The sequence below is a fragment of the Antennarius striatus genome, chromosome 8, assembly GCF_040054535.1.
Source record: "Antennarius striatus isolate MH-2024 chromosome 8, ASM4005453v1, whole genome shotgun sequence".
Classification (NCBI taxonomy): Eukaryota; Metazoa; Chordata; class Actinopteri; order Lophiiformes; family Antennariidae; genus Antennarius; species Antennarius striatus.
In genome coordinates this window covers 16,472,368-16,497,310 of record NC_090783.1, presented here as the reverse complement: position 1 = coordinate 16,497,310, position 24,943 = coordinate 16,472,368, and the positions used below count along the sequence as shown (strand labels likewise).

Genomic DNA, 24,943 nt, shown 5'->3' with positions numbered 1-24,943 from the left:
TCTCTCCATTGGAGTCACAAGCGATCACAACGGCTTCAGTTAAGACTCGACAGACAACCTTGATCTGTTTCAGTTACCAGCCTTAACCGGTTAAACACAAATATCAAGTAACACACATCACGCAGCATTACCAGTGGTTGTTGGTCCGTATGAGGACAAGGTCAGTTTTTATACGAGAAACACAAGGATGCCTATGAATTAAAATATAAGATGAGGCTCATATTTATTTTTTATGTTTATTGTTCTGCCAGCTCACATCATTAACATTCATGGGCCGGGTTTTAACTCACAAACCATTGTCCTGTGGCTCTCCTGCAACACACTGACGATCCGTTCTGATTTTGGTTGTACATTCTACCAAGCCAGGCAGAGAAAGTACATTATTCATGGTTTCCAGGCTGTAATGCTGCAGGGATTCATTTACGACAGAACACATCATAGACCAGACCAGACCAGTGCAGCGTTGACACCGCATGTGAGATTCTGACACCCTATTAAGCCTTGGAAAATGTAGACTGTGGTATTGTATAATGGCACATTTAACACAACATAAGTTGTACATGTTGAGTGCTTCTTAAGTCACAGCGAGTGTTAGTAGACTCATTCACTGCAGCTCCATTATTATTTGTTTTACATGATTTTTTTTTTCTATAGTTTTATATTTTCTTTACATAAATTCAGAAAGTTGATGTTAGAAACCTGGGCATGCAGGGCCTAAATATTTCCTTTATAATTAGTATGTTTTCTCATCTGTGTAGAGTTTGCTCCATTCTAAATAAAATGCAATTAAGAATGACTGAAAGTATCCTGGTACGTTGCTGCCAATGAATGGCATGGCTTTTTCATCATATGAATGAATTGATAATGGAAGATTCCATAAAATTGTCTTTTTAACCACTAGCTGTTTTATTTTGGCATGCTTCTGGTTTTCTGAGCTGCTAGTTTATGTAATGCTGACAGACTAAACGTGGGCGTTGGCGGAAGAGGAGCTGAGGCGTATTGTTAGATCAGGGTTTGTGTGACTGACGTTATTCTTTGGGCAGAGGCAGGTGATCGTACAAGTCTTGGGGTTTAGGGGAGAGTATCGAAATGAATTGACAAGAAGAAGACTAAAATGGATCTACATGTTTTTCTGGTTTATTATTGATTAATAACTATAATTTCATATCAAGCTGAAACAGGCTGCTTCCTGCTCTCGCTGTGCTCAATGTGTTTTCATCGTGAGGTGACAGGTCGTGTCTAATGATGTGCTCGTCATTTTTGCATCATCTTCCCATTGCGTTTCTTTCCTTTTAAAGCAATGCATGGGGCTATCTGTCATTTTAAATCTGTTCCTTTGTCATCGTGTTTTAATAGCGCTCCATCTACCTATATCAGGAAATAAAATATAGGCATCAATGTAGAGCTCAGGGTTCCCTGTTAAACGCTGCTGCAAAACATCGACATTATCTGTCGCTGAAGCGCATGAAACTCATATGTTCCATTTGTCCATTAAGGATAAAAGCATAATGTGGTTTTCCCTTTTCATTTTTTCACCACATACATACATATATGAGTTGGAACTCATAATTCCACTAATAACACTGGCCTAAAGGGACAGCTTTCGATGCTACGACTCTCACAGCCTGATTATCTCAGGGTTAAATTGACAGATTGTCATACCCTCTTGCAAAATTAATTGCATTACCCAGAGTTCCCAGCTGCTGATTGGGACCATTCATTGTAATCCTATTTCCATGACATGCGATGCTGGAGATGACGCATTGACAGAAGCATAGAAGTTGTTTTTTTGTTGTTTTTTTTAAAATATGTGATGGTTTCTTTTCAACTCCTTCGTAATTGGCTTTAAAAAGTAAAGCTGGAGAATCCGTTTGGATGTCCGTGTCATCATTCTGGAATGATGAAGATGGAAAATAGAGACAAAGTATTTGCATAGATGACGAACCTGCAGCTGAGATCCTTTGGGTTTCCCTGCAGCGAGGCAGCAGCTCTGGCCAGGCCCAGCCGCGAGAAGGAGTGGTAGTACGTGAGCTGCGTGTCTGACAGAATGGAAACGCCATCTGGCTCGTCGTACACGTTCTCCCAGTATGAGTTTAGGCTCGGTGTTCCATGGGGAAACGGTCCAAACAGGTAGCTATCCAGCTGGTTCACGATCTCCTGGTTCACGCTGGCTTCAAACTTCCTGGCAAAAAAGGTTGGCCTCACCGTTTGCTGCAAAGGGAGACCAAGGGGGTGAGATAAAGAATAAAATGGAGCCAATAAAGAAAAAAATCGATGTGTCATGATGTCAGGGTAACGAACGTGATGTTTTAGGTGCGTGTTGAAGTGGTGTGTGGAGCAAGGCAGCAGATAGACAGACAGAAGCAGATTCTGTCTGTATGCTTCAGTGGATTCAGTATCACACGCATTACATACATCGGACATCGCGCTTTTTGCAATACATGCAGCTATCTCCAACCTTGTTGTCATGACAACCACAAGTTTTTGAAAGATAACTTGATTTTGACTTAAAGGTGATTACAAGATTGCGTTGACGTAACGTAGTTGGGTCACAATGGACCGAGGATCCCTTCCTCCTTGTCCATAGCTACGTTACCCACAATGCAACAACAGCTCCACCAGTTTGGACGCAGGGTCTGGTCTTCTATGCTAAGCAGAGGCATGAAGAAACAGGGAGAGCAGAGCTTTTCTAGCTTTCTTTTTCAGACTCTCGAGTAATATGGGCAGATTTGTGTAAATTACTGGATAATGACGGGACAATGAGAGACGACACACTTAAAGACATCACAGCCCAGCTGATGACAGGATTTCAGGTCCACTGCTCATCCTCCAGTTATTACAGTTCAACATTTAATCGCCCACGAAGATGCCTTGTACCTCTTTGGAGACATAAATGATAGCTCATTAGGTGCTACCTCTTTTTCATTCATCGTTCCCTCCATCATCTGTTTTTCTCAGCGCCGCTTTGTGTTCGTTTCCACCCGTGTCTTTCTCACCTTCTCCATCCATGATGTAATGCTGTGCCTGTGGTTGAAGGTGCATCATGAAGTTTGCCACCTCTACAGCTTGGCTTCCACACAAAGACAACTTCACAGTCCCAGACGCAAAACTATTTATCTATTGACCTCGCCACAGAACACCTCTGTGTTACTTACTAAATAAAAAAAACACACTAAAGACAGCCTGATTGTGCCGTGACAGCAGACGATACGTAGGCCTTCCCTGATTGGCAGCAAATATCAAGTGGAATTAAAGGATATTATTTTTATCGCCTGAACATAATAACCTGTCGCCACTTTCTTTTCCAACAGACGTCCCAAACGCACTTCAATCCGAGAGACATCGTTAAACGAAGATGCATAAGACATAAAAGGCCTGTTAGTCCGTTCCCTGGTCAGTTCACCGCTGTGTATAAACCTGACATCTCGAGTTACTCGTGTTTGCAAATCAAATGATACCCCTATGTATACTCTATATATCAGCTTCAGGAGAGCCTGCTTTGTTCTCATGGCAGCAGAGTGCCAACCAGATCCAGCGGCAGCGCCAAGGACCTGTGGTAACACGCTGGCGCTGAGCGCAGACTCAGGCGAGACAGACGGAACGGGAGAAGTGAGGTCAGCGTGGCGGTTTCGACTGGGACGTGACGGGCAGGAGAGAAGACGGAGTCACGGCGCTGGAGTTCTGACGTGAGCTGATATTTAATTGAGGAGGAATGTTTCGACTGGCTGTTTCAGAAGCGTGTTCAAAGTCAAATTGCGGCACAGAATTTCTCTTTAATGACTTTGATTTATGAATTTCAATGCAAAGATGATCTAATTGCTTAATTTTCCCTCCAGTTTAGGGTGCAGACATCATTTTGCACGTGTTGATTGTGATAGCTGTGGGAACCGACTGGAAACAGGAAATGAATGTTGCCAAACAAGTGTGTCCGTGGTGCCAAGAGCAACCGAGAGCGATGTGTTCATTCATTATGTGATGTCTCTGACGGCCTCTTATTGAAGGTGAAGTCTTTTATAAGGATCGTGGCTGACGACCAAATCTATTTAAACCGCTGAAAGAGAAATTTGTAGAATAAGAAACAAACCTATTGATCAAATTTGACTTAAATATATCTCGCTATATATTTCTTAATCATTTTGACACTGTACTCTTGTGCGTATAGAGTATAAATGAAAATTAATGTAATTTAATGTAGATGAATGTAATGTAATGGATGGCACATATGAACATGTGCTCGTTTTTTGCAGCATGTAATAATCACATCATCTCATTACTAACAGCCAAAATAATTTTACAACATGATCACATTTTTTTATATCCCATGCCGAATTACACTGTAATTTATTGTACATGTAACTTTATTTAACCAGGAAGTCCCTTGAGATTCAGCCTCCCTTTTGAAGAAGACCTGTGTGAGATAGCTCAAGGTTAAGGGAGGACTATATCATATTTCTGCATTAATATTACATTATGCTGCATTACTTATTCATATTTGTTGACTTCAGAGCTCCTAATCATGACGTTATATCAGCGGACTTGTAACGTGAGTTTCCAGTATGTGCAGCTCTTGCTGCTCTTTGATTTTTACTTTTAATTTATTTAACTTTAATTATGAAGTCTTCAGGTTATTGAGACATTTTTTCAACCATGCTGACTTCACAGCATTCCTTAGTCCCACAGAAGCCTGTTGCAAATGATAAATTACAAATTCGACCTCTTCATGCAAATTTTCAGGTATGATTTTATAATTTTGATAAGTATGGCTCTGCTCTGCTAACCTCGCCACGGCTGCAGCGATTAATGGATTTTCTGTGCATTAGTGCTGTTGCTATTCCTACCTGGAAGCGGTGGAAGTCCACAGGCTTGAAGTCATTAGGGGAGCATCCACACCAATCGACGATGTGCTTGTACTGGCACTTACAGCCCAGTTTACGGTTCCAGTTGGTTATGCGCAGGTTGTTATCCACCATGCTCTCACAGTGGGCACTGTTTTCCAGCACCGTGTGGAAGAAGGACTATTGACAAACAGAAAGTGAAATGAGATACAGATCAGGGGGGAATTGACAGGCTAAATTAGAAAATGGTATGCATTTTTTTTTTCAGCAACAGTCAATTCTTAGAGAGGAAATAGAATAGCAGCATAGAATGGAGATTCACAGTAGCTCATGATAAAAAAGCAATTTCCTCACAGAGATCATTAAATCCTCATCTGAAGGTCGTCTACGGCTGGAAAGTCAGCCTTTACACCTCGTCTCTACAGCCACGACACGAGAACGGTCGAATCTGTCTCTATAGGCGATGCCGTAAAGTACGAAGCAGCACTCACAGGCCGGTCAAAGGCTAAGAGACACTTAGACATGTGTGTGTGTGTGTGTGTGTTACCTCGGCTGGCAAAAGAGTGTAGGCGTAGAAGCGCTTCATGTTGGTGACCAAGTCGTCCTTGGAGTTGATGACGTATTCGACGAAGACGCGGTTGAGAAGGAACCAGTCGGACCCGCCGTCCACCGAAATGCCTTCTGGGATCTTCCGGTCACCCAGACGCCACATGTGGGTGTCGCACTCGTAGAAGAGACGATCCAGACCCTGCTTACGGATGAACCTGAGGGACCAACGCAGAACAACACTGCATCGTGAATAAAATCCAACAAACCATTGAACAAATAAAATAAAATCCAGTTTGATTTATGAAGGACATGAATTAACAGCAGATTTGATGCTTTCTCTTTATTCTCTCTTTAAACAGAAGACTTAAAGGTCAGTGAACGCATCAACTGCTGAACACATTTGATGAAATCTTGTGGAATATCTGGATGTAAAATACAAATAAAGAGATTATAGATAAATTATTTTAACATTCAGACTTCTGAGTTGACTTTTGATCAGTGTTGTAATGTTTTTATACACAAACACGCCTTTCCTTTTGCGTTGTAAATGCCCTTCGACATAAATGTGCCGTTGGCACTTGTCACAACTCGCCTTTGTCAGCAACAATACGAGTGACACCCTGCATGCATGATGGATGGTGTTACTCCAGTGAATGTCACAGAGGGAGTCAAACCCCGGTCAAACGGGTCGGATGCTTCCCTCCGCTAAAGACTATTGACTCTACGGCTCAGGGTCACATGAATCATGCATAAACATACACAGACAATACCTCCAGCCTTTCGGTTCGGTTGTGCTCACGGTGCTGCGAGAGCTTATTGAGATATTTATTGTTGAAAGGAACAGCTGCACTCTCATCAAACCGGTCCGAATAAAATGAGCTGACTGCAAATGCATAAAAGCTACGCCTGAGTCACGCTGACTCGTCCACGCCTGCTGAGACTCCCTCTTTTTTCATGTGTTTTGGGAATATTTTTGCCCACAGTTGATGACTGGTTTGCCGCCGGGCTGTGACGGAGCAGAAACTAAAAGCAGGCAGAGTGACAGCGGTGGAAAAAAAAAAAAAAGCTTTCTGGCATCAACCTTCCAAATTCACCTCACCAAGAAGGTTAATTAATGAAGCCACAGATGGGAGGTAATTGTATCATGAATCTGTGACCAGGCCGTGCAATGCACTCTGTGTGTGTGTGTGTGTGTGTGAGAGAGAGAGAGAGAGACAGAATGAACAGAGAAAAAAAGAGGAGATTAAAATGAAGCTTCAAACATCGGCGTCTCACCTGGCGTTGTCCCGCCCGTGGGACTTGATGAAGTTCATGTGTCTGTATTTGGACAGGAAGGCCACCAGCTGGTCATTTGTTCTAAAGTGGAGGAAAAAGACCAACTTTAAACTGGAAAACATACGGTGACACCTGGCGAGAGGTACAATACATACACCACCATTAAAATGTAGGTTCCAATCATATGCCCCTAATTGATCAGTTATCTCTTGTTAAATATTACATAGAAAAAAAAAAACCATATCATAAGCTGTAGACATTATAAAGTCCCCGAGATTCTTTATCACATTTATTTCTCATGTCAGATTTTTGGTTATGTGTTTTTACAACATGCTTGCTTCGCTGCTGCCGGAATCCGGACTTTCTTTGACTATTTTTAAAACTAACAAAGTATTTCAATGTGAAAATTTACAGATCTTGTTCAAATTCATAAAATCAATCTGCTCGAAGTGATTTTTCCAGTTTTAGCTAGCGTAAAATCTATTACACAAACGTCCACTTTAACTCTAGAATAAATGTATTTTTGGATTTTTTCAAAGATTGGCTACCAGTAACAAGTGAAACACTTTAATGCAAAGAGCACACTGGACCAAAACTGGCTCTTAACTACATATGATGTCACACATGTCACATGCGGTCACACGAGCGTAGATTGATCTTTAACATAGAGGCTTTAACGGAAGGTTTAAGTCAAGTGATTAAAGACCTCAATGTCATTCCCTCGGTTCCTTTGAGCCCCTCCAACTATTTAAGATGACAAAAGATTGTGCGATCCATGGTTTTGATGAATGACTTCACGCTGCTCTAACATTGTAGAGTAGTCTGCTTCCTCGTATGAAGGCCAGACGGGCTAAAAGCTTTGCTCTGCGGGGCGATGCCCCCGTCAACGGCTCCAACATTTCAACTGTGGTGGAGTCTTTCATGACGACTTGGCTTGGCTTTTGAAAAGAGCAATGAGGCCCAACTAAAAAGCTTGAGGATCGGCGGGGGGAGGAACAAGCACATATTAATGTCATTTTCTCTTGGAGGAGCAATTTCACAGCCTGGGGGGCTTATCTTAGGAAGTCCTGGCCATAAAGCCTAACTGATGATGATGTGCCGTACGGCCACATGCACTCTTCTCACACTGAGATGACTATAAGTGAAGACGCACATCGAAAATACAATTTGCATGTGCAAAGACATGTAAATGCTCAGGCACGCAGACACACGCACACACGCACACACGCACACACGCACACACACACACACACACACACACACACTCACCGAACCATGGGAATTTATGTCAGGCTCTAGATTTGCCACCTGAGTGGTCACTCAGTCCCCTGGGTCTAGTTTGCTTACTGTCAGCCCTGTGGCTTCTCTGTCTCACAGTGGTGTCTACACAGACACTACAGTAACACACACACACACACACACACACACACACACACACACACACACACACACACACACACACACACATACACAAACACACACACTGCTGTGAGGTTCTACCCCACCTGTTCACCTTTTCATTTTACGAGCCAATTAAACGTCATCATTATGCCACGGTTTCACTTCCACGGTCTTGCTGTTAAATTAATAATGTGTCTTTTTATAACAAGGACCTAAAATATGTCATTCCTGAGGGGGAACAGCTGACTTCCAGTGGGCGACAGGTTATGAACTCAAACTTTAACAGCCACCAACAGATGAGAGTTGGATCATACGGATCATACATTCATCATTCCAGTGTGTGTGTGCGTGTGTGTGTTTTAACTTAACGTTACATTTTGAAACAAGCGGCGTTTCCTCTAATGGATATAAAGTGTTTTTTCACCTGACAGAACGACACCTCGTCTCTTACGGAGCAGCGCTCAAATCTGAGATGCGACACATTCCTGATGGAAATCACAAAGTGCATGTGATTACAAAAAATAACAAAATGCCTGCAGATGGTCATCATCTCTCTGCGACGAAGGCTTCTTAAAAGCCCCCGTAAAGTCCCTTAAAAAGGGCTTTTAAAGAGAAGAAGTGGTGATAGCATGGAGAGTGTGTGAAAAAAAAAAACCTGGGAAAGAGGGTTATAGCAGATGTGTAACTCACCCTCAGACACACACACACACACACACACACACACACACACACACACACACACACACACACACACACACACACACACACACACACACACACACACACACACACACACACACAGGACAAACAGCCTCTCTGCTGTGTGTGGGGGTCTGGGTTTGCCTTTGAGAGCCATCCATGCGGTAGGACAGACATTATCAGGGAATTAGAGGGGAAATAATGCTTGTGTCCAGTCCCACTGATAACAGCAGTGGTTGGGGGCAGTGTAGGGCGGGCGAGTCCCCCCCCCCCCGCAGCTGTACAGTATGGTTACTACTAACCATTTGGAAAATCTTGCTTCAAACACACTGACAGGCGAAGCACACGTAGGGAGATCGGTATGAATGTTTACAGCTTCAGATGATCGGATTGAAGTGAAAAAATAGTTCTTCTTCCTGAAGGGGTGGAGCCTCCTAATGACCTCAGAGGATGAAGCCAACTTCAATTGGTCTTCCAATCCAACTGCCCAACCATCAAGAACCATTGGGATGGATTAACCATCAAAGAATTTCACACTGCTGATTTTGGACAATAACAGATGAAAAAACAGGGAGGGGGGGGGGGGTGTTCTGATGAAACAAACCTCTGGCTTAATACACAGTTGTATTTGCAATCTGGCAAAAGCTGAGCATTTGCTTATCTTGACATCTTTGTCTGCTCGGCGCTACAGTGGCTCCATATTGATAATATAATGCTGATTTTTTATATCTGAGGTAGTCAATTTCTGTCTGCCCATTTCCACCAAAAACAATCTGAACAACCGTCAGCAACAAAACAGCTGAAGGGGTTTAAGTTTCTTGCTTGAGGACACTTGAATATCGCCGGTTCTCCCTCCTTACACACGCTTGAACCCAGGGACCCAGAGATGACACTTAAAAAAACCCAACGCATTTTCAGTTCAGCTCGATATAATGCAGCACAGATTGGTCATAGCCAAGCTCTGGCTACAAAAGCCTTCCCTAAGCAAAGATACAAGATTGCAATTTCCATATTTCCATATTGTATGGATCGAAAACATGCACCCCCACCACCACCCGCTGTTCCCCTACACATAAGTGCTTATTCTCACTCTTGTGCCTCTTCCTGTCATTTATTTTGGTCAGCTCTCTCTTTCTCACCATCAATCGTTTCATTTCTCAACAGATGGAGCTTAAAACCTCCCCAGTCAGCCCTTTTCTCAACAGCATCGCCCTCATGCAAATGAGGAGGGGGAAGATGGCAGGAAAATAGTGTCTCGTGTGCGCCGTCGCAAGAACATTAAATGATGCGTCTACAGACACATTGTGACGGGATGACATGAACACAGAAGCACTGCTGTTACACACGCACACACACACACACACACACACACACACACACACATGCGGCCAGTCAGCGGAGTTTATCGATATAGTAAAAAAAACCAACTAAACAGAATCCATCTGTGAGGGAAATCAACACTTGCCCCTCCATCTTGGCTCCAGCTGTGGAGACTTTAGATCCAGTTTCCTGTTACCCAGTGGCCATTACAGCTTGTCTAAATTCATCGGGTGGACATCTGGCTGTGCAGAAGAGATAACTCTCTCCTTAACAGGAGGTTTTTAATTGGCCGCTGTTGAGCTACATCAAAAACCCAGCAGACCCTTAACTCCCAGAAGGACCATATAACCTGACATAAAAAAGTGGAAGTTGGGAAACGTCTCCACCGGTAGTCTTTTTGCATGACTTCCTGTCCAGTTTATGTCGACTTTGTAGGTTTAATTACCTTTCGTAGCTTTTCTTAAACGGATTTTTCCAGCGAAGACTTTTGGACCGAGCCATACACAACTGGCTCGGAGAGTCAATGGGTATTGACCCAGGGCAATTAAATTGTAATCAGTTCCCCGTGTAACCCCTTCAATGCATACGGGCAAGGAAGAGTAAACGTCAAGGAATACCTTTGAGAAAAGAAGAGGTTCCACTTCTGCATTGATTTATTTGGCTTGGAGCGACTCTTAATTTAAAGCTCACGGTTAACCACAGCAGTGCAGACCGGCTCGTATTGAATTTCGTCTCTATTGGCTGAAACCCATCTGCTACTGTTTGTGGCCCGGTGAATGCCTTTGTCACTTCTATTCGATGCTTGCCCCTACACCTCACTTCATTTCCTTAAAGGATAAATCATTACCAGTCTGCTCTCGCCTCAGATGCCACATGCTATCTCTACTCCACTTCTCTGACTGTAACATCCATCAGTGCTACCTGATTGGGTAATCCGCCGCGCTGAGGTTGATGAAAAAATCCCAGTTCCAGTCCCTCATGGCCAGCAGGTCAGCCATGCTGTGAAGATACATGGTCAGCAGGCTGGCCCCGCCCCAGATGGTGGCCATGCGCCACGGCGTCACCCTCACGTTGGGATACTGCTCCGCCAAGGCTTTGGCCTGCCTGTGTAAGTAGTTAGAGCGCTGGAAGAAGATCACACATTGATTAATGTCAGTTACCAGGAGACCAACCGTGTTTCCATCGGAAAACACCAATGAGAGGGGACTCAAGAAACGTATTTTTGAATTAAAGGTGCATGAAGTTTTTTGGCTCACCTGATCGACATGTATGTAGTAGTAGTGGGAGGTGTGGTAGATCGCTTTGAAAAGGCGCTGAAACTGTCGAGAAGCTCTGCCGTGGATCACCAGGACAAAAGCTATTCTGACTGGTTTAGATGTCACACTCTCCAAGGAGTCCTCATCCCACTGGACGTTAGAGTTGGCTTTCCCTGTGTGGTGCAAAGTGAGGGTACCCATTTAGAAATACAATTGGGTAGAAACCTTGTATTAACTCCAATTAAAAGCCACAGTATTGTACAGTAAGTTCTTAATCAGCAGTTATTTTCTTGTTTAATTAGCAAATCAAATCTTTTCTGCTTGCATTATTAGGCCTGTTAGTCACTATGTACTGGGGACACCACACATGAATTTACATGACTAACTGTGATTCTTTCATTAAACAATGATCGGTTGCTAGGCAGCACAGGAAACAGCAGTGGGAGCGGCGTGATTAGCACGTTCATAATCGTTAACTAATGTCAAGAAACATTTTGCATCCGAAGTGTATCTAATATCTGAAGAGTGTTAGTTTTGGACTGTTTCATTTGAATTCTTCAGATATTCTAAGGAGGGAAGGAATAATTCGACATATCAGATTGAACACGTTTTATAACTATCATTCATTTGGGAAATATCATGAGATAATTTTTGATGTGATTTGGCAGAATGTAAATGAAAGTTGACTTGACTGTTGTGACAGGAAACCCATGGCAGCTCCTTTGGGGCTTTCTGGGTAGCGTTGTAATCAGTCCTCTCTACAAACGACTTGGTCTGCCAACACGATCACGTTAAACTCTAACGATCTCCAGGAATCTGCCTGTGAGCACACAGAGCATCTTTGTGCAGTTTCCTACCACCTTGACTCAACCCAAACAAACAATGTAAAAAGCTGGTCTAATCATCGAGTTCCTTGACGTTATCCCAGACACTGTGTGTTTTTATATCTTCGTTTTTAGGACAGCACATGTGCACAGCAGCTTACTTGACATGTTTGTTCACACAGTGTCCCATAAGGGGATTAATGACAATTCCCAAGAGTCGGTTTGTGCCAGACAAGTAGAGGAAGCTGAAGGAATCCTTTGAAGGGGGCTGATTTGTTCCCCTGAGGCAACTTTTTCTCAACCCCCCTCCCCCCAACTCCCCTCTCTGTCTGACCTTAAGGTCTTGTAATTACTCATAATTTTAGGGCAAGCATCTGAAATGTTTCATCATTATTAGTCGACGGGGCAAGCAAAGAAATCCCGGTCCCACCCGTTCAACTAATCTCGTTCAAATTTAATGGCAGGTGTCCAACAACACGGCTTCGTTTAAACTCTGACCACAATTTTGAGGTTAATGACACGCTCCCTTGGCTTCAATTGGCCCCAGTTGGCTGTGGCCCCCCGTCACGTCACTCACTCAGACTTATTTCTCACTTCTTTGCATTTGTGTGTGTGTGTGTGTGTGTGTGTGTGTGTGTGTGTGTGTGTGTGTGTGTGTGTGTGTGTGTGTGTGTGTGTGTGTGTGTGTGTGTGTGTGTGTGTGTGTGTTGAGACAGCTCAGGGGGGAAATCTCCTGTGGGCCATATCAGATTGAGCAGTAATTGGTGACCAGCTAAGAAGGTTCACTGGCTTGCTTTGCACAAGGATAATTGGCCAGTGGCATCACAAAGCACTTGGAGAGTGTGTGCTATGCTAGCTAGCTGAACTAATGAGCTTCACTGTGAGAGTCAGAGAATTTAAGAAATATTCTCGGATTTGTAAAACATGTGAGGGAGAACTTCACGTGTATTTGTGTTTGGAGGCCTATTCCCGAAAAGATCTTTAAAAAATCAGAAGTGCTACTCTTGAACTCATCGCTCTTCATCATATTTATCATCATCATCGATCTTTTAAACTGCCTCTCCATCACCTGCAAGCGCCAAACTCTCTTCCGTCCTTTGTCGTCATTTCATGTAACGTATGAGAGGTAAGAAGATGAACGGAGCTACACACACAAGGGCTTGTACCAGAATGCATTTCAAACGACTCGGGGATGGAGTCTGCAACTGGAAACCATCCACAAAGTCACATTCACAGGCAAATAAATAACACTTGTGGGTTTGATTTATACCAGTATAGAAATAAAGAGTCAACAGAATGAACAGCTGCGACAACTCAATTTGGTCACTTAGGGTCTAAAAATAAAAAAAGATTTGAAGCTCATTGATTGCACTTTGTTCGACACTGCATTCACACAGTAATTTGATAAACTGATACTAGAAACATTGATTCTAGCAGCTTTAAGCATGATTTACACACAAACCCTCTTTAGTGCAAGGTCTTCATGTCAGAGCTACACGGGTACAAGGTCAGCCGGCAGTGAAGCTGCTCAGTCGTGGCAACGCCAGCAAAGTTTGCATAGAGATGGAACATGTTGCTCCCGTGCTCAATGATGCAAATACTATAGGTAAGACAATCACTGAACTACCCGAGGGCTCAAGGACACAATAGAGATCAAATCAAATTGGACAATTTTCCGCTAACAAGGTTAGTCCTGGAGTTTGGAGGGAAACAGCGAAAGGCAGTGTCAACACATTGGCAGGCAGCAGGCAGATGGAGCAAGAGAAGAAAGTGATTTAATTTAGCTGTCGTGTTGTTACAGATCAGCCACCAGGGGAAAGCCCTTTTCAATTTCTTTGTCTGCTTTGATCAAACTGTCAGGATGAGCGGCACGGCGAGTTGCTGCTTCAGATGATGTGAGCTTAGGTACAGACAAAACAACACTTATGCTCTTGAGAAGGGGAATGCACCAGACGCTCGGCCACATTGGCTCTGAGAACATCTGACTATCCCAGCTTCTCCTCCTCCCTGACTGTCCACACTGCCTTCATTCCACGCCAATGAAACACATAGCGGCCCGATGTGCATCGCTCACCGATAGCGGAGACAACCAGACCACAGATGTCCACAGACAAGACATGACTGAGAGGAAAGACCAACGTTTGTTTGTTAGCATCATTATTAAGGGAGAGAGAAGAGAATCCATGTCCTACGGCCCCGAAGAGACAAAAGAACGTTGGCAACTGATTTGGAGAATGTACAAAACAGCGTCTCAATTTTCTCCACAAATTACACACGAGCAAAATTAGTCATGTCGCCTTTGAGAAGACTTTCAATTACCAGTGCAGGAAATAACTAAAGCTTGGCTGGTCGGACTCTTTGCGCACAACTTTGCAGATATGACTTTTCTGTTTCACTGGAAACAAACTTTTTTTTTTTTTTTCAGAATGAGTGGGTGGAAAATAACATGAAAAATTGAAAGGTCACACTATAGGAAGGCAGGCATTGACAAGCTGTTCACATCATCAAGGATGTTTCTCTTTGATTTTCTTACTGTAAGTCTGCAAGAATAATCAGTTCGACTTAAAATCCTAATTAGCAAACAGATGTCGTAATTTTTAATCTTGTTTTGAAGTGAGCAGCGCGGTAATGGCGGCTCCACGCTCGTCTATTTACGCCGCATTCATATGAATGGTGAATTTGGGAGATTTTCTGTTCTTCACTTATCTTGGAGGTCTGGGAATGCATTCAGTCTGTATTTAGCCTTAGCATTAACACAGCCTCTAACGCTGTGTCCTTCATCCACTGAGCAAAATCATTTTTTTTTGTTTTGCACATAAGATTTTCTGATATTTAGATAAACTAAAGATTAATCAGTGAATACAGTGAGGTACAGATCATTGGCCAGCAGTTACGCACAGATCATAGTTCATTCTTGGATAATCAAAGGAGGTGCACAAGTTTATAAATATTAACAATCTATTTAATAGTAAATAGGCTTCAGGTGCCTGAAATAATACCATACAGGTTCATGGAGTGAAGTATTCGTGTGGGTGTGAATCACTAAAATTTAAAATATATTATAATTACAATTACAATTTATTCAATATGATTTCATTTATAATTATTATAATTATAACAATTATATATATATATATATAATAAAAATATATATATATACACACACATACATATATATGTATGCATATATATATATATATATATATATATATACACATACACACACAGTATATATACAGTATATATGAATAAAATTCATTATATATATGTATATTTATATATACAGAAATAATTGTGGGTGTGTTGAGGATTTAGAGCTCCTCAAGGCTCAAATGTGTCAGATTCTGACACATTTGAGATTCACAGATTCAAATGTGTCAGATTCTTGTTAATTGTGCACCCGAATAAAAAATTCTAAACAAAAATTTTCAGTATTGAAATGGAAACAATAAAAAGCAAAAGAAAAACAAAACTACTTTGTACTTTGCAATTGTATGCAGAAAGTTTTATGTACAAAATATTATTTTGGAAAAACTCATTTCTGCATCGTGCTCCTCACTTGGTTTGTGTCGGTGGGAAAAAAAGAAAGACCTCAGAAGAATGTACGATCCTAAACAACATTGAGCTTTTTTATGTCTTAATTTCAACTTTGCATCAAAGATTTCTGCATTTGTGTTTTCTTGCCTGCGGGAAAAAGTTGATGTTAAAAATTACACTTTCAATTGATAGTAACTTGGGGTGTTTTTTTTTTCCTAATTGTTGTTGCTCATGAATTAATGGAAATAAAATGTCATGGTAAAATATTCAAGATTTCCATTTTCAGAGACTTAAAAACGACAGTAGTTGACATGTACAGTTTAAATATAAATAAATATAAATGTATTTATTTTCTAGCACACGAGGAAGATCATGTGCTAGAAGTTTGACGACAACAGTCCCGTGTAGCACTCCAGAATCTAATCTACCAATCAGAACCAGGGGGCGTGTTTGACAGAATGTCTGTCACTTTTCACTGTGGGCAGCCTCCTCTTCCTCTCACTTGATCAAGCACAGCATCCTCCTCTGTGGGGCAAGGGCTTTGGGGGGTGGGGGGGGGGGCTGAAGCTAAATCTTCTCTCATCTGATTCTTACCGTCTGCAGCTTTAATGCATCATTTCACATAACACACTATTTGGATCATAAAAACCAGACGTCCTGAGGAACAGAAGCTTGATAGACGGACGCATCCAGCCAGGAAAATTTTATGCGGAATACAAAGTAGCTGTGATAACTTCACTGACATAACCACTTGGCTGAACTAAAATCAATCAGTCAATTGCAGCGATTAATTACTCACCCTCCAGGGGGCAGTAGCGAGTGACCTTCTCAGGCATTAAGTGCCCTTCCTTGTGTCTGCAGTACACCTCAGCAATCTGCTGCCGACACTCTTTGCTCTTGGCTCTGGATAGGGCTGAAATGGCTTCCTTTCCGCTGATCTCACATTTGGGGGGCTGGTCATAGGTCACCTCCGGCGGCGCCGCAGTCGGCTGCCTCCTCCGGGGGTGCTGATGTCTGTGCTGTGTCTGGGCCTGCTGGGCCCGTGAGGCACGGTGTTGCTGCGATGCTCCCGTGACGCCGTGACCGCCCGGGTGGGAGGCGTTGCCGCCGACCGTTAGCAGCTGGTGGCCGACGGGCATAACTTCGTTGGAGTTACGGCCCACACCCAGGGAGTTGTCCTGCCATGTCTGCTGCTGGGAGTAGGTCTTCTCCAGCGGATGGTCCCGCTGCTTCTTGCTGCTGCTGGCCCCCGCGGACGGCCGGTGTGGCTGCGAACGGGCGCCAAAATTACTATTGTCTATGTCTAAGTCTTTGGGCACAGAGTTCTCATTGTTGCTGTCCACTCGACTTTTCTCTTTTGGTCGGTGTGAGTAATATCCATCCTGGATGGAAGACAGAGGCAACAGGGGGGAAGAAGACAAGGGATTGGTTGAGGAGTGAAGAGGAAGAGAGGGGACAAATAAGAAAAAACAGGATCAGGGTTGAGTGAGCATGGTGCATATCAAAAGTCAGAGTAAAAATCAACATGGCACAAGAGTGGGCAGCGCTGCACTGAACTGTAGTAGCAAGGTAATGAGTGCAGGGTGCAACCTAACCGGGGCGGTGCAGGGCCGAGGGCTCGGCTGCATCGCGCCATCATCAGATTAGCCCCGGTTTCAATTAAGTTTACCCTCAAATGGACCCAGCACTCCATAAACAGATTACCAAGAATGGATAAAGGGTTGAGAATCTGTGAGATTGTGTGGGCGTCTGAGAGCGCATGCATGTGTATAATTCCCTTTTCAGTCAAGCCACGTGAAAATGCGATAAAATTGCAGCGGTGTGGCATGTGAGCGGAAGGCTGCGCTCGCCGACGCTGTTCGTCTGCATATGTGAGATAGTGTGTGTGTGTGTGTGTGGATGTCTGAATATACAATTACCTTTCCACCAGAATGGGCTGAGAGTGAAGGAGGGGCACAGAGGGAGAGGGGTAAGAGGAAAAACGGTAATGACTGAAAGTGGGTAGCACAAGGCAAAGAGGCGCTGACACGAGTTCTGCTAGCGTACCGAGAAGCGCCGGCCCGTTCAAGAGAAATGTGCTGCCATGCATCAAACGGGAAGCGAAGAAAGCTGACTTGCTGCCACATCGCTGTTGCACACCTTGCCAGACACACCAGACAGGAGGCGGAGGACAAAGAGTGAGAGGGAACAGAAAGACAAAAAGGAAAGGAACAGTAGAGCTCATAACAGTGAGCATCCTTGCTGTGCTTCTCCATTTACAAGAAAGAAAAGAGGGGAGAAAGACGGAGGGGGGTAAAGCTCAGCGCAATATGAGGTATGTAAGACAAAATGGAAGCAGGAGAGGTGAGACACACGAGGGATCCAAAGCGAGATGCCATTATTGGCCGGGGGATATGTCTTTGCAGCCCTAAAGCGAGGCAAACTGTCAGTCTCCCCTTTCTACAAACACCTTGTTCTTGCTGGGTTACAAAAGGTGGCGGGATGACACGTGGTCACACCCCAGGAGGCAGGAGGGGCGATGATCTCATAGGAGGGAAACAAGAAATAAACCAAATAGCAAAACAGGAGGAAGTCTGAGGCTCAACAGCACTGGATGTCTTCAAGCTCCCGCTTCTCCTCATCCTTATCCTTCCCTCACACTTCTCTTCACACATTCCCATTCCACCCATCTGCTCCGCTTCTTTCACCTCTCATCCTCTTTGCTCTCGCTCCCCATCTCCCCATCACGTGTCACACCCCCCATCATTCTGAGCTTCATGTCTGCTCCTGTCTGTCATAATCTCTCCCCTTTTTTTGTCTTTTCAGTGCTTTTCTTCACCCTGCCGGTTTAAACAAACCATGTCGTCTGAATGGCAGAACCTGCTAATCCTGCATGTAACAGCTGCTAAGGCCGGTGATCACCTAGAAAGAAATCCCTACTCTCCGAGATTCAAAGGGAATACTTTAAGGGAGATAATCCATGCAGTGCAAGTCACTGGATGTTTGCTGAGGTAAAGCCAGCCTGTGTGCATTCACAATTAGACGTGTCGGCTCTTGTGGATTTTGTTTTCCAAAAACACGTTCGCTTTTGTGTGTTTGTGTTCAAGGAAGAAATGGACCCAGGAAATAACAGCGTGTTTGCCACAAAGAGGTGAAACGCTTGCACTATAGCGTACATGAGAAGATGAGGAATCAAGTTATACTGGGAAATACCAGAATCAGCTTTACAGCACATTAACCACAGGCAGGAGAGTGGTATTAATTTAATTCAACTCTAAGAATACAAGTAATCACATTTCCAGAACTGTCAAAGAAATATTAGATTTATATCACACAGCAAAGGCCACGCAACTAATAATGAAGGGATTGTTAAATATCTATGATAAGGAGACAACATACATCAGAGTCTGTCTGGTTCGGCTCAGCAGGCGAGGCTGATTGATTGATCGCACAGAATGTTCACTAGTGGCAATTAATCTGAGCAGCAGATTGAAATGTGGACAGAAAAGGAAACCTTTAGTGCAAGTTTTGAAGGAGAGGAAAAGTGAAAAAACAATAACCCAAGTGATCTGAAACCGTAAGATATTCAAATCATCTTTTAAGACATAAATCATGAATTTGGCATTAAATAACTCTTTGAAAATGACTCTATTAGCAGAAACGTTCCGAAGTCATTACATCACACTGCTGATTAATTGACTCATAATTTTAGCAGGAAATTTTTTTAATCTACTTATGCGAATACATTCCAGCTGTCAAGAAGCGAAACGTTCCAGGAAGATGTTGATGCGTGGCTAACGAAGCGACACAGGTAAGAGTCAGATGAGGTCAGCCCCGCGTGGCCCTGACAAGGAAATGAACAGCACTGACAAGATTCCTCTGGATAAGGAATATTTCCTTCTTCTTCCCTCTCCTGTGAGCGCTCCGGTAGCTGGTACTACTCTTTAATCACAGGGCAGGCGGGGGCACACATTAATAGCGGTGGCGGCCACTGGAGATAGGAGCGACGCTGGCCTACAGATGGATCTGGGAGCTGGGGATAACTATCGATTGTTTCAGGGGGAATGTTTTCTGCTCCCTGGGTGGAGGCCCAGCCACGATTGCCTGGCGTCAGTTTGGACGAGTTGCACACACTCGCACACATACAAATGGCCCTGTCTGAGATCCCCTTAAAAAAGCGGGGGGAAAAAGCACAGAGGGTAAACGTTAATAACATCCATCACCGATAGGTACATTTAGAGAAAGGCCTGCGGTGTTGGGAGTTTCAGCATTGCCCTCAGGGAATGTTTTAGCCCGTTTCTCAACACAGAGTTGGCTCTTTCCACTTCCCCCACTTCCTTGGCTGCAAGGGGAAACATTTTTCTCTCTTTTTTCCCTCCAAAAGTCCTAGTGGAGAAAAAAAACAACAACCCACCCCACCATTCTCTCCCTCTGCACCTGTCCAACTCCTCCACCTCCACCGCTGGCCCATGCATCATCCCTCGCTCTCGGAAAGCAAAGCGGTTCATCTGCTCCGTCCTCGCCCCGCTTCTCTTATGCCATCATCATTTTGACTGCAGCAGTCCCGTGGTAGATGTGAGGGAAAACAAGGTGGCAGAAACATATCTGTTTTACCCCCACCCACCCTGCCCTGCTCCCTTTAAAAGACATCATTCCTGCGGGGCTGAGCTGAGATAAGCTACTGCGTGTGCCAGCAGTGCTTAGTCTGTCACGCCATGCAGACTAACAGACCACCATAAATATATAAATGTGTCGTTAAATTGCAGCGCTGCCTCTGCGTTAGCTGTGGAGTCGCCTCGGTTGCTCCTGATCCGACCCGCTGCCATGTGGCAAACGAGCTCAGATTAATTACCTGGACCGAATGCCTTCCATAGTCTGAGCGAGATGCGGCATCTGGCATGACAGGAGAGAATGATACACTGACGGGCTTCACTTCACAGCTGTTCCAGCACAACAGGACACCTCAAGGAGAAATGAGCCGGGTCACGTCCAGGACGACCACAATGCTTTGTGACGTCTCATAAGAATGACTTGACATTACAGCTGCCAAGTTTGGGGAAGTTTTGACCGAAGCTGCTCTATCAAGTTGAACCTACAAAGGTGTGTAGGGTTCTGTTACCTGAGCATCACCACGGACAAAGAGCAATCAAGTTGGAAACCGGCCCAAATTCATATAAATAGAAAAAAGATGCCAGATAATTCCTGTTTCTTTAACTTATGAATACTTTCCTCTTCTTCTTCCATTATTCAAAACTTTCAATCCTTTTCTCTACTAACACCTAAAGCCAGAGGAATGATGGTTAGATGTAGTGTGTGTGTGTGTGTGTGTGTGTTATGTGTGTGTGTGTGTGTGTGTATGTGCGCGCGCACAATGGCACAATTAGTGGCCACTCTGGATGAATATGCACAGAAGCCTCTTGTTGCATACCCTGCAACAAGCCCTGAGGCAGTGAAAGGGAGGGAGGCAAAGAGAGAGAGAGAGAGAGAGGGAGAGAGAGAGAGAGAGAGAGAGACAGAGTGTGTGTGTGTCTAAATGTGTTTCAAATAAGAGGAAGAGAGTGAACCTGTGAAACCTACTTAACAGCTTTAAGTTTTGCGAATGGAATGAAGAGTTGGGTTGCATTCCAAACCAAATCAAAGAATCATTTTGTCATTCATTTTCTGAGCCACTTCTTCCTCTTGCTGCTGAAGCCTATCCCAGCTTACAGGCGAGAGGCGGGGTGACGTACCGGACATGTCGCAGCGTGTCGCACCGATCCACATGAAAGACGAACAACCACTCACACACGCACTCACACCTACGAACAATTTGGAAATGACCAATTCATGGAGGTTAGAGGAAGCAAGAGAACCTGGCAGACACTTGGAGTGCATGCAAACTCTCAAGAATCATTTTAAACAGACAAAAAAGTGCAATCAGTCCATACTGAAAACAATAAGTTGACATCAATTAAAGATTTTCAAGAGATCACTCTCTCGGGGTTAGGATGTGTTCACTAGTAGCAGAGATCAGATGTGAACTAACAACCTGCTGTTGGGCTTCCCCTTCTTTCAGATGGATATCTTGTTTTCGCAACTGTATGACTTTCCCAGCTATATTTGAACCCAGGAGTTTCAGCTGGGCAAGGAGTAAAAAAAATAACCTTCAACACACAGACATGAAGTTTCCCCTTCCCTAAAAAAATGACCCTTAAATACAGAAACATTATTAAAAAATTCCACACAAAGTAACATAAAATACATGCACTCAGTTATTAAATATTGGTGTTAGTCCTCAATATATGAACACAATTGGTTTCAACTGGTTGTTCATTAGTTGAATTGTTTGTAAGTCGATATTTATGAAATTTCAATTTATAATCGCCGTTTCAGGTCATTTAAATGTCATTTCTACTCTAAATACCACGTACCAGAAACAATAACACGACACAAAAACAACTCACAGTGAAATAAAATACAGGTACAGGTCATTTTGAATTAAGTTGTTCTTGATTATATGTGGGTTTTTAAAAAAAATACATGGACAAGTAAAAGTTGTGGGGTTTTTTTCATTTCATTCGAATGTACGTCTGTCTGCCATGAATATTTAACTCTTCCCAAATGTCATGAAAACTAAAGGTTTAATTAGATTTGTTGTAAGATGAAATTGAAATGGTAAAGTATTAGATGGTGATGCAATATGTGTGAATAAAGCTAATATCATTCTGGTTAAGGATAATACAAAAGATCAGATGGAGAACTCATTTTTCTCAGTGCAGCCGGGGAAATAACCTGCAGTTGTTTCAGCAACACCTGGCTGTATGTTCGACAGAGCCACTACGCTTAATTACATTCTTCCTGCACTGAAAAAACAATCTTCTGTTCCTTTTCACCACAATCAAACCACAAGCGTTCTCTGCTCACATTCATGACCATTGAACTTACTACGCACTTAAAACTCAGGTGAGTAATGGACAGGTAAATAGGTCACTTCATAATCATAATGTTCATAATTGCATCCAGAATCTGCTCACTGCTGTGGAAAACAACCCAAGTAAAAGCTAGGGAGGCAAAATAAATACTGTAAATGGTTTAATATCAGAATCACTCTCCTCTGGAACTTTCTGCCTAAAGTGGATTAAAATATTGAGACGGGACCTGAAATAACCTCAAAGGTTTTATTATGAGTGTGAACAAACAACAAGGAAATGCACAGTGGGAACAATGTTAGAGCTCAAATCCCCTGAACATGTGGCGAAACAGAAGCCGGATTCTCAAGGTCTGGTTTCCCTTTTCCCCCAAAAAAAGTCTTTACTCAGCATCCCAGCAGCTTACGCTGATGGATTACTAAACACATGCATATACACACACACACACACACACACACACACACACACACACACACACACACACACACACACACACACACACACACAACACACACACACACACACACACACACACACACACACACACACACACACACATTTACGAGATTCCTTGTCCTTTCTAATATTTATACACACACACACTTCTGCAAACGCTTGCACGCACTCTGCACTTGTTAGACCGGTTATTCATTCCAGAGCTTCCATGTTTGTGTTTCGCCACTAAAAGCATTATCAAAAAATACGTCATGATCTCGATCACCAAGCTTGAACTGACATACCCCACACTTTAAATTTACAACATATCACCGACATTAGAGAGAGGAGACACAAGAAAGACGACATTAAAAACCACAATCTTCATGATTCATCCGGAAAATTGGGGAGGAAGAAGTGATTGATCCAAAAAATAAGAATAACTTCATTCCCTTATTTACCACTGGTTGACAACATTGAGTTTGCTATTCAGTTTTCTCATTTTTCTTGTTTTGCATGACATCATCCTCGCAAACCATCACGTTTTAAAGGTCTAAAAAGGCGAGATGACTAGGCCGTGGGACACAGACTTGACTTTAGAATAATAGGATATCAATGAAGAAACCTCACTGATTACAGTTTGCAGGTTGAAACTTCCTTCCCAGAGAACAGTGAAACGATAGACTCCCAATCGTCCTTTTTATTGTCAAAGAAACTTCCTGTCCTGTGTCCTCCTCTTCCTCCCTCCCTACCGCTGAACCCCCAGAGTTTCCACATGACAACACCAATTTAAATCATATGGCTTACACACAGTATATTAGGCCTATATCTCCCAACAGCTTGAAAGCCCTTTAAGAAGCCATGAAGATACTGACGACCCCCCCTACTATGTTGCTTCACCCCCCTCATCTGGCTGATACCGGCCCCTTACTTTCCTGTGTGAATAAACCCCAGAACTTTACATCTCCACCTTTGAATAGAGCTCATCAGGCAATTTCAGAGCCATATCTCACAAGGGCATGAAAAAGCCTTACCCCCACACCCCCTCCACACACCTCCCTGTTCAGCCATGAAATGACACCCCTATTTAATCAATTGTGAATCATGAAATTTTGCACAAGAGACCTCTTTTCGTTGCACTTGACAGTGATTGAACTGCACAGCCATGCAATTCCATTCACCACGGAGATGAGAAGAAAAGGGAGCGGGGGAGGGGCTGTGCACAGTGTGTGAGTGTGTGTGTTTGAGAGATGAAGGTGATTTCCCTGTGACATCATGGGCCCCCGTTCAATGGCATCGCAACAGAGGGTCCCTTCTGTGCATCGAGGCCACGTGGTTGGACGGCATAGTGGGATCCTGCGGGGGCGCGGAGGAGGTGTGTGAACAGACCAACGGCGTTCACATATGCATTTTATAGATGCCTTACACACAATGGGGGCCAAATAATGGCTGAGAAATAAAGGAAAGTAGTTCAGCGGAGCATATAGGAGAACACCCCCCCAATCCCACCCCAGAGCACCTTTTCTTTCTTAGACATGAATGGACCAGTGGGAACGATGTGTGAATACGTGATGTAAGGTCTGTGCGGAGTGTGTCAAGGAACATAACTGGGATTCCAGGCATTTGTGTGACATAGCAGTGACATGGCATGACCCCAGCGTGACCCCCCCCCCCCCACACACACCCCAAGCAAGAGGCCACACTGAGGCCCCGTCCACACGGTGACGGATTTTTTGAAAACGCAACTTTTCTGTTGCGTTTAAGCCTTCCGTCCACACGACAACGCAGATATCCGGAACGAAAACGCAACTTTTTAAAAACGCTGGGTCTGCGTTGTCGTGTGGATGGCGTATCGCGAGTTTTTAAAAACGCTGACGTCTTGCCGGCGACGAAAAACCGCTGTGACGTCATATTTATGGGCCCGT

The 24,943-nt window shown here is 43.6% G+C and overlaps 1 protein-coding gene across 1 annotated transcript in view; it reads right to left on the bottom strand.

Moving 5' to 3' along the window:
• xylt1 (xylosyltransferase I) overlaps positions 1-24,943 on the bottom strand; it is a 62,610-nt gene that overhangs the window by 12,843 nt on the left and 24,824 nt on the right. The window contains exons 2-8 of the mRNA XM_068322585.1: positions 16,496-17,078; positions 11,336-11,508; positions 11,001-11,203; positions 6,660-6,740; positions 5,383-5,599; positions 4,839-5,015; positions 1,946-2,211 (exon numbers count right to left, since the gene is read on the bottom strand). Coding sequence (XP_068178686.1) covers positions 1,946-2,211; positions 4,839-5,015; positions 5,383-5,599; positions 6,660-6,740; positions 11,001-11,203; positions 11,336-11,508; positions 16,496-17,078 — 1,700 coding nt within the window. The remainder of the gene's footprint in view (positions 1-1,945; positions 2,212-4,838; positions 5,016-5,382; positions 5,600-6,659; positions 6,741-11,000; positions 11,204-11,335; positions 11,509-16,495; positions 17,079-24,943) is intronic.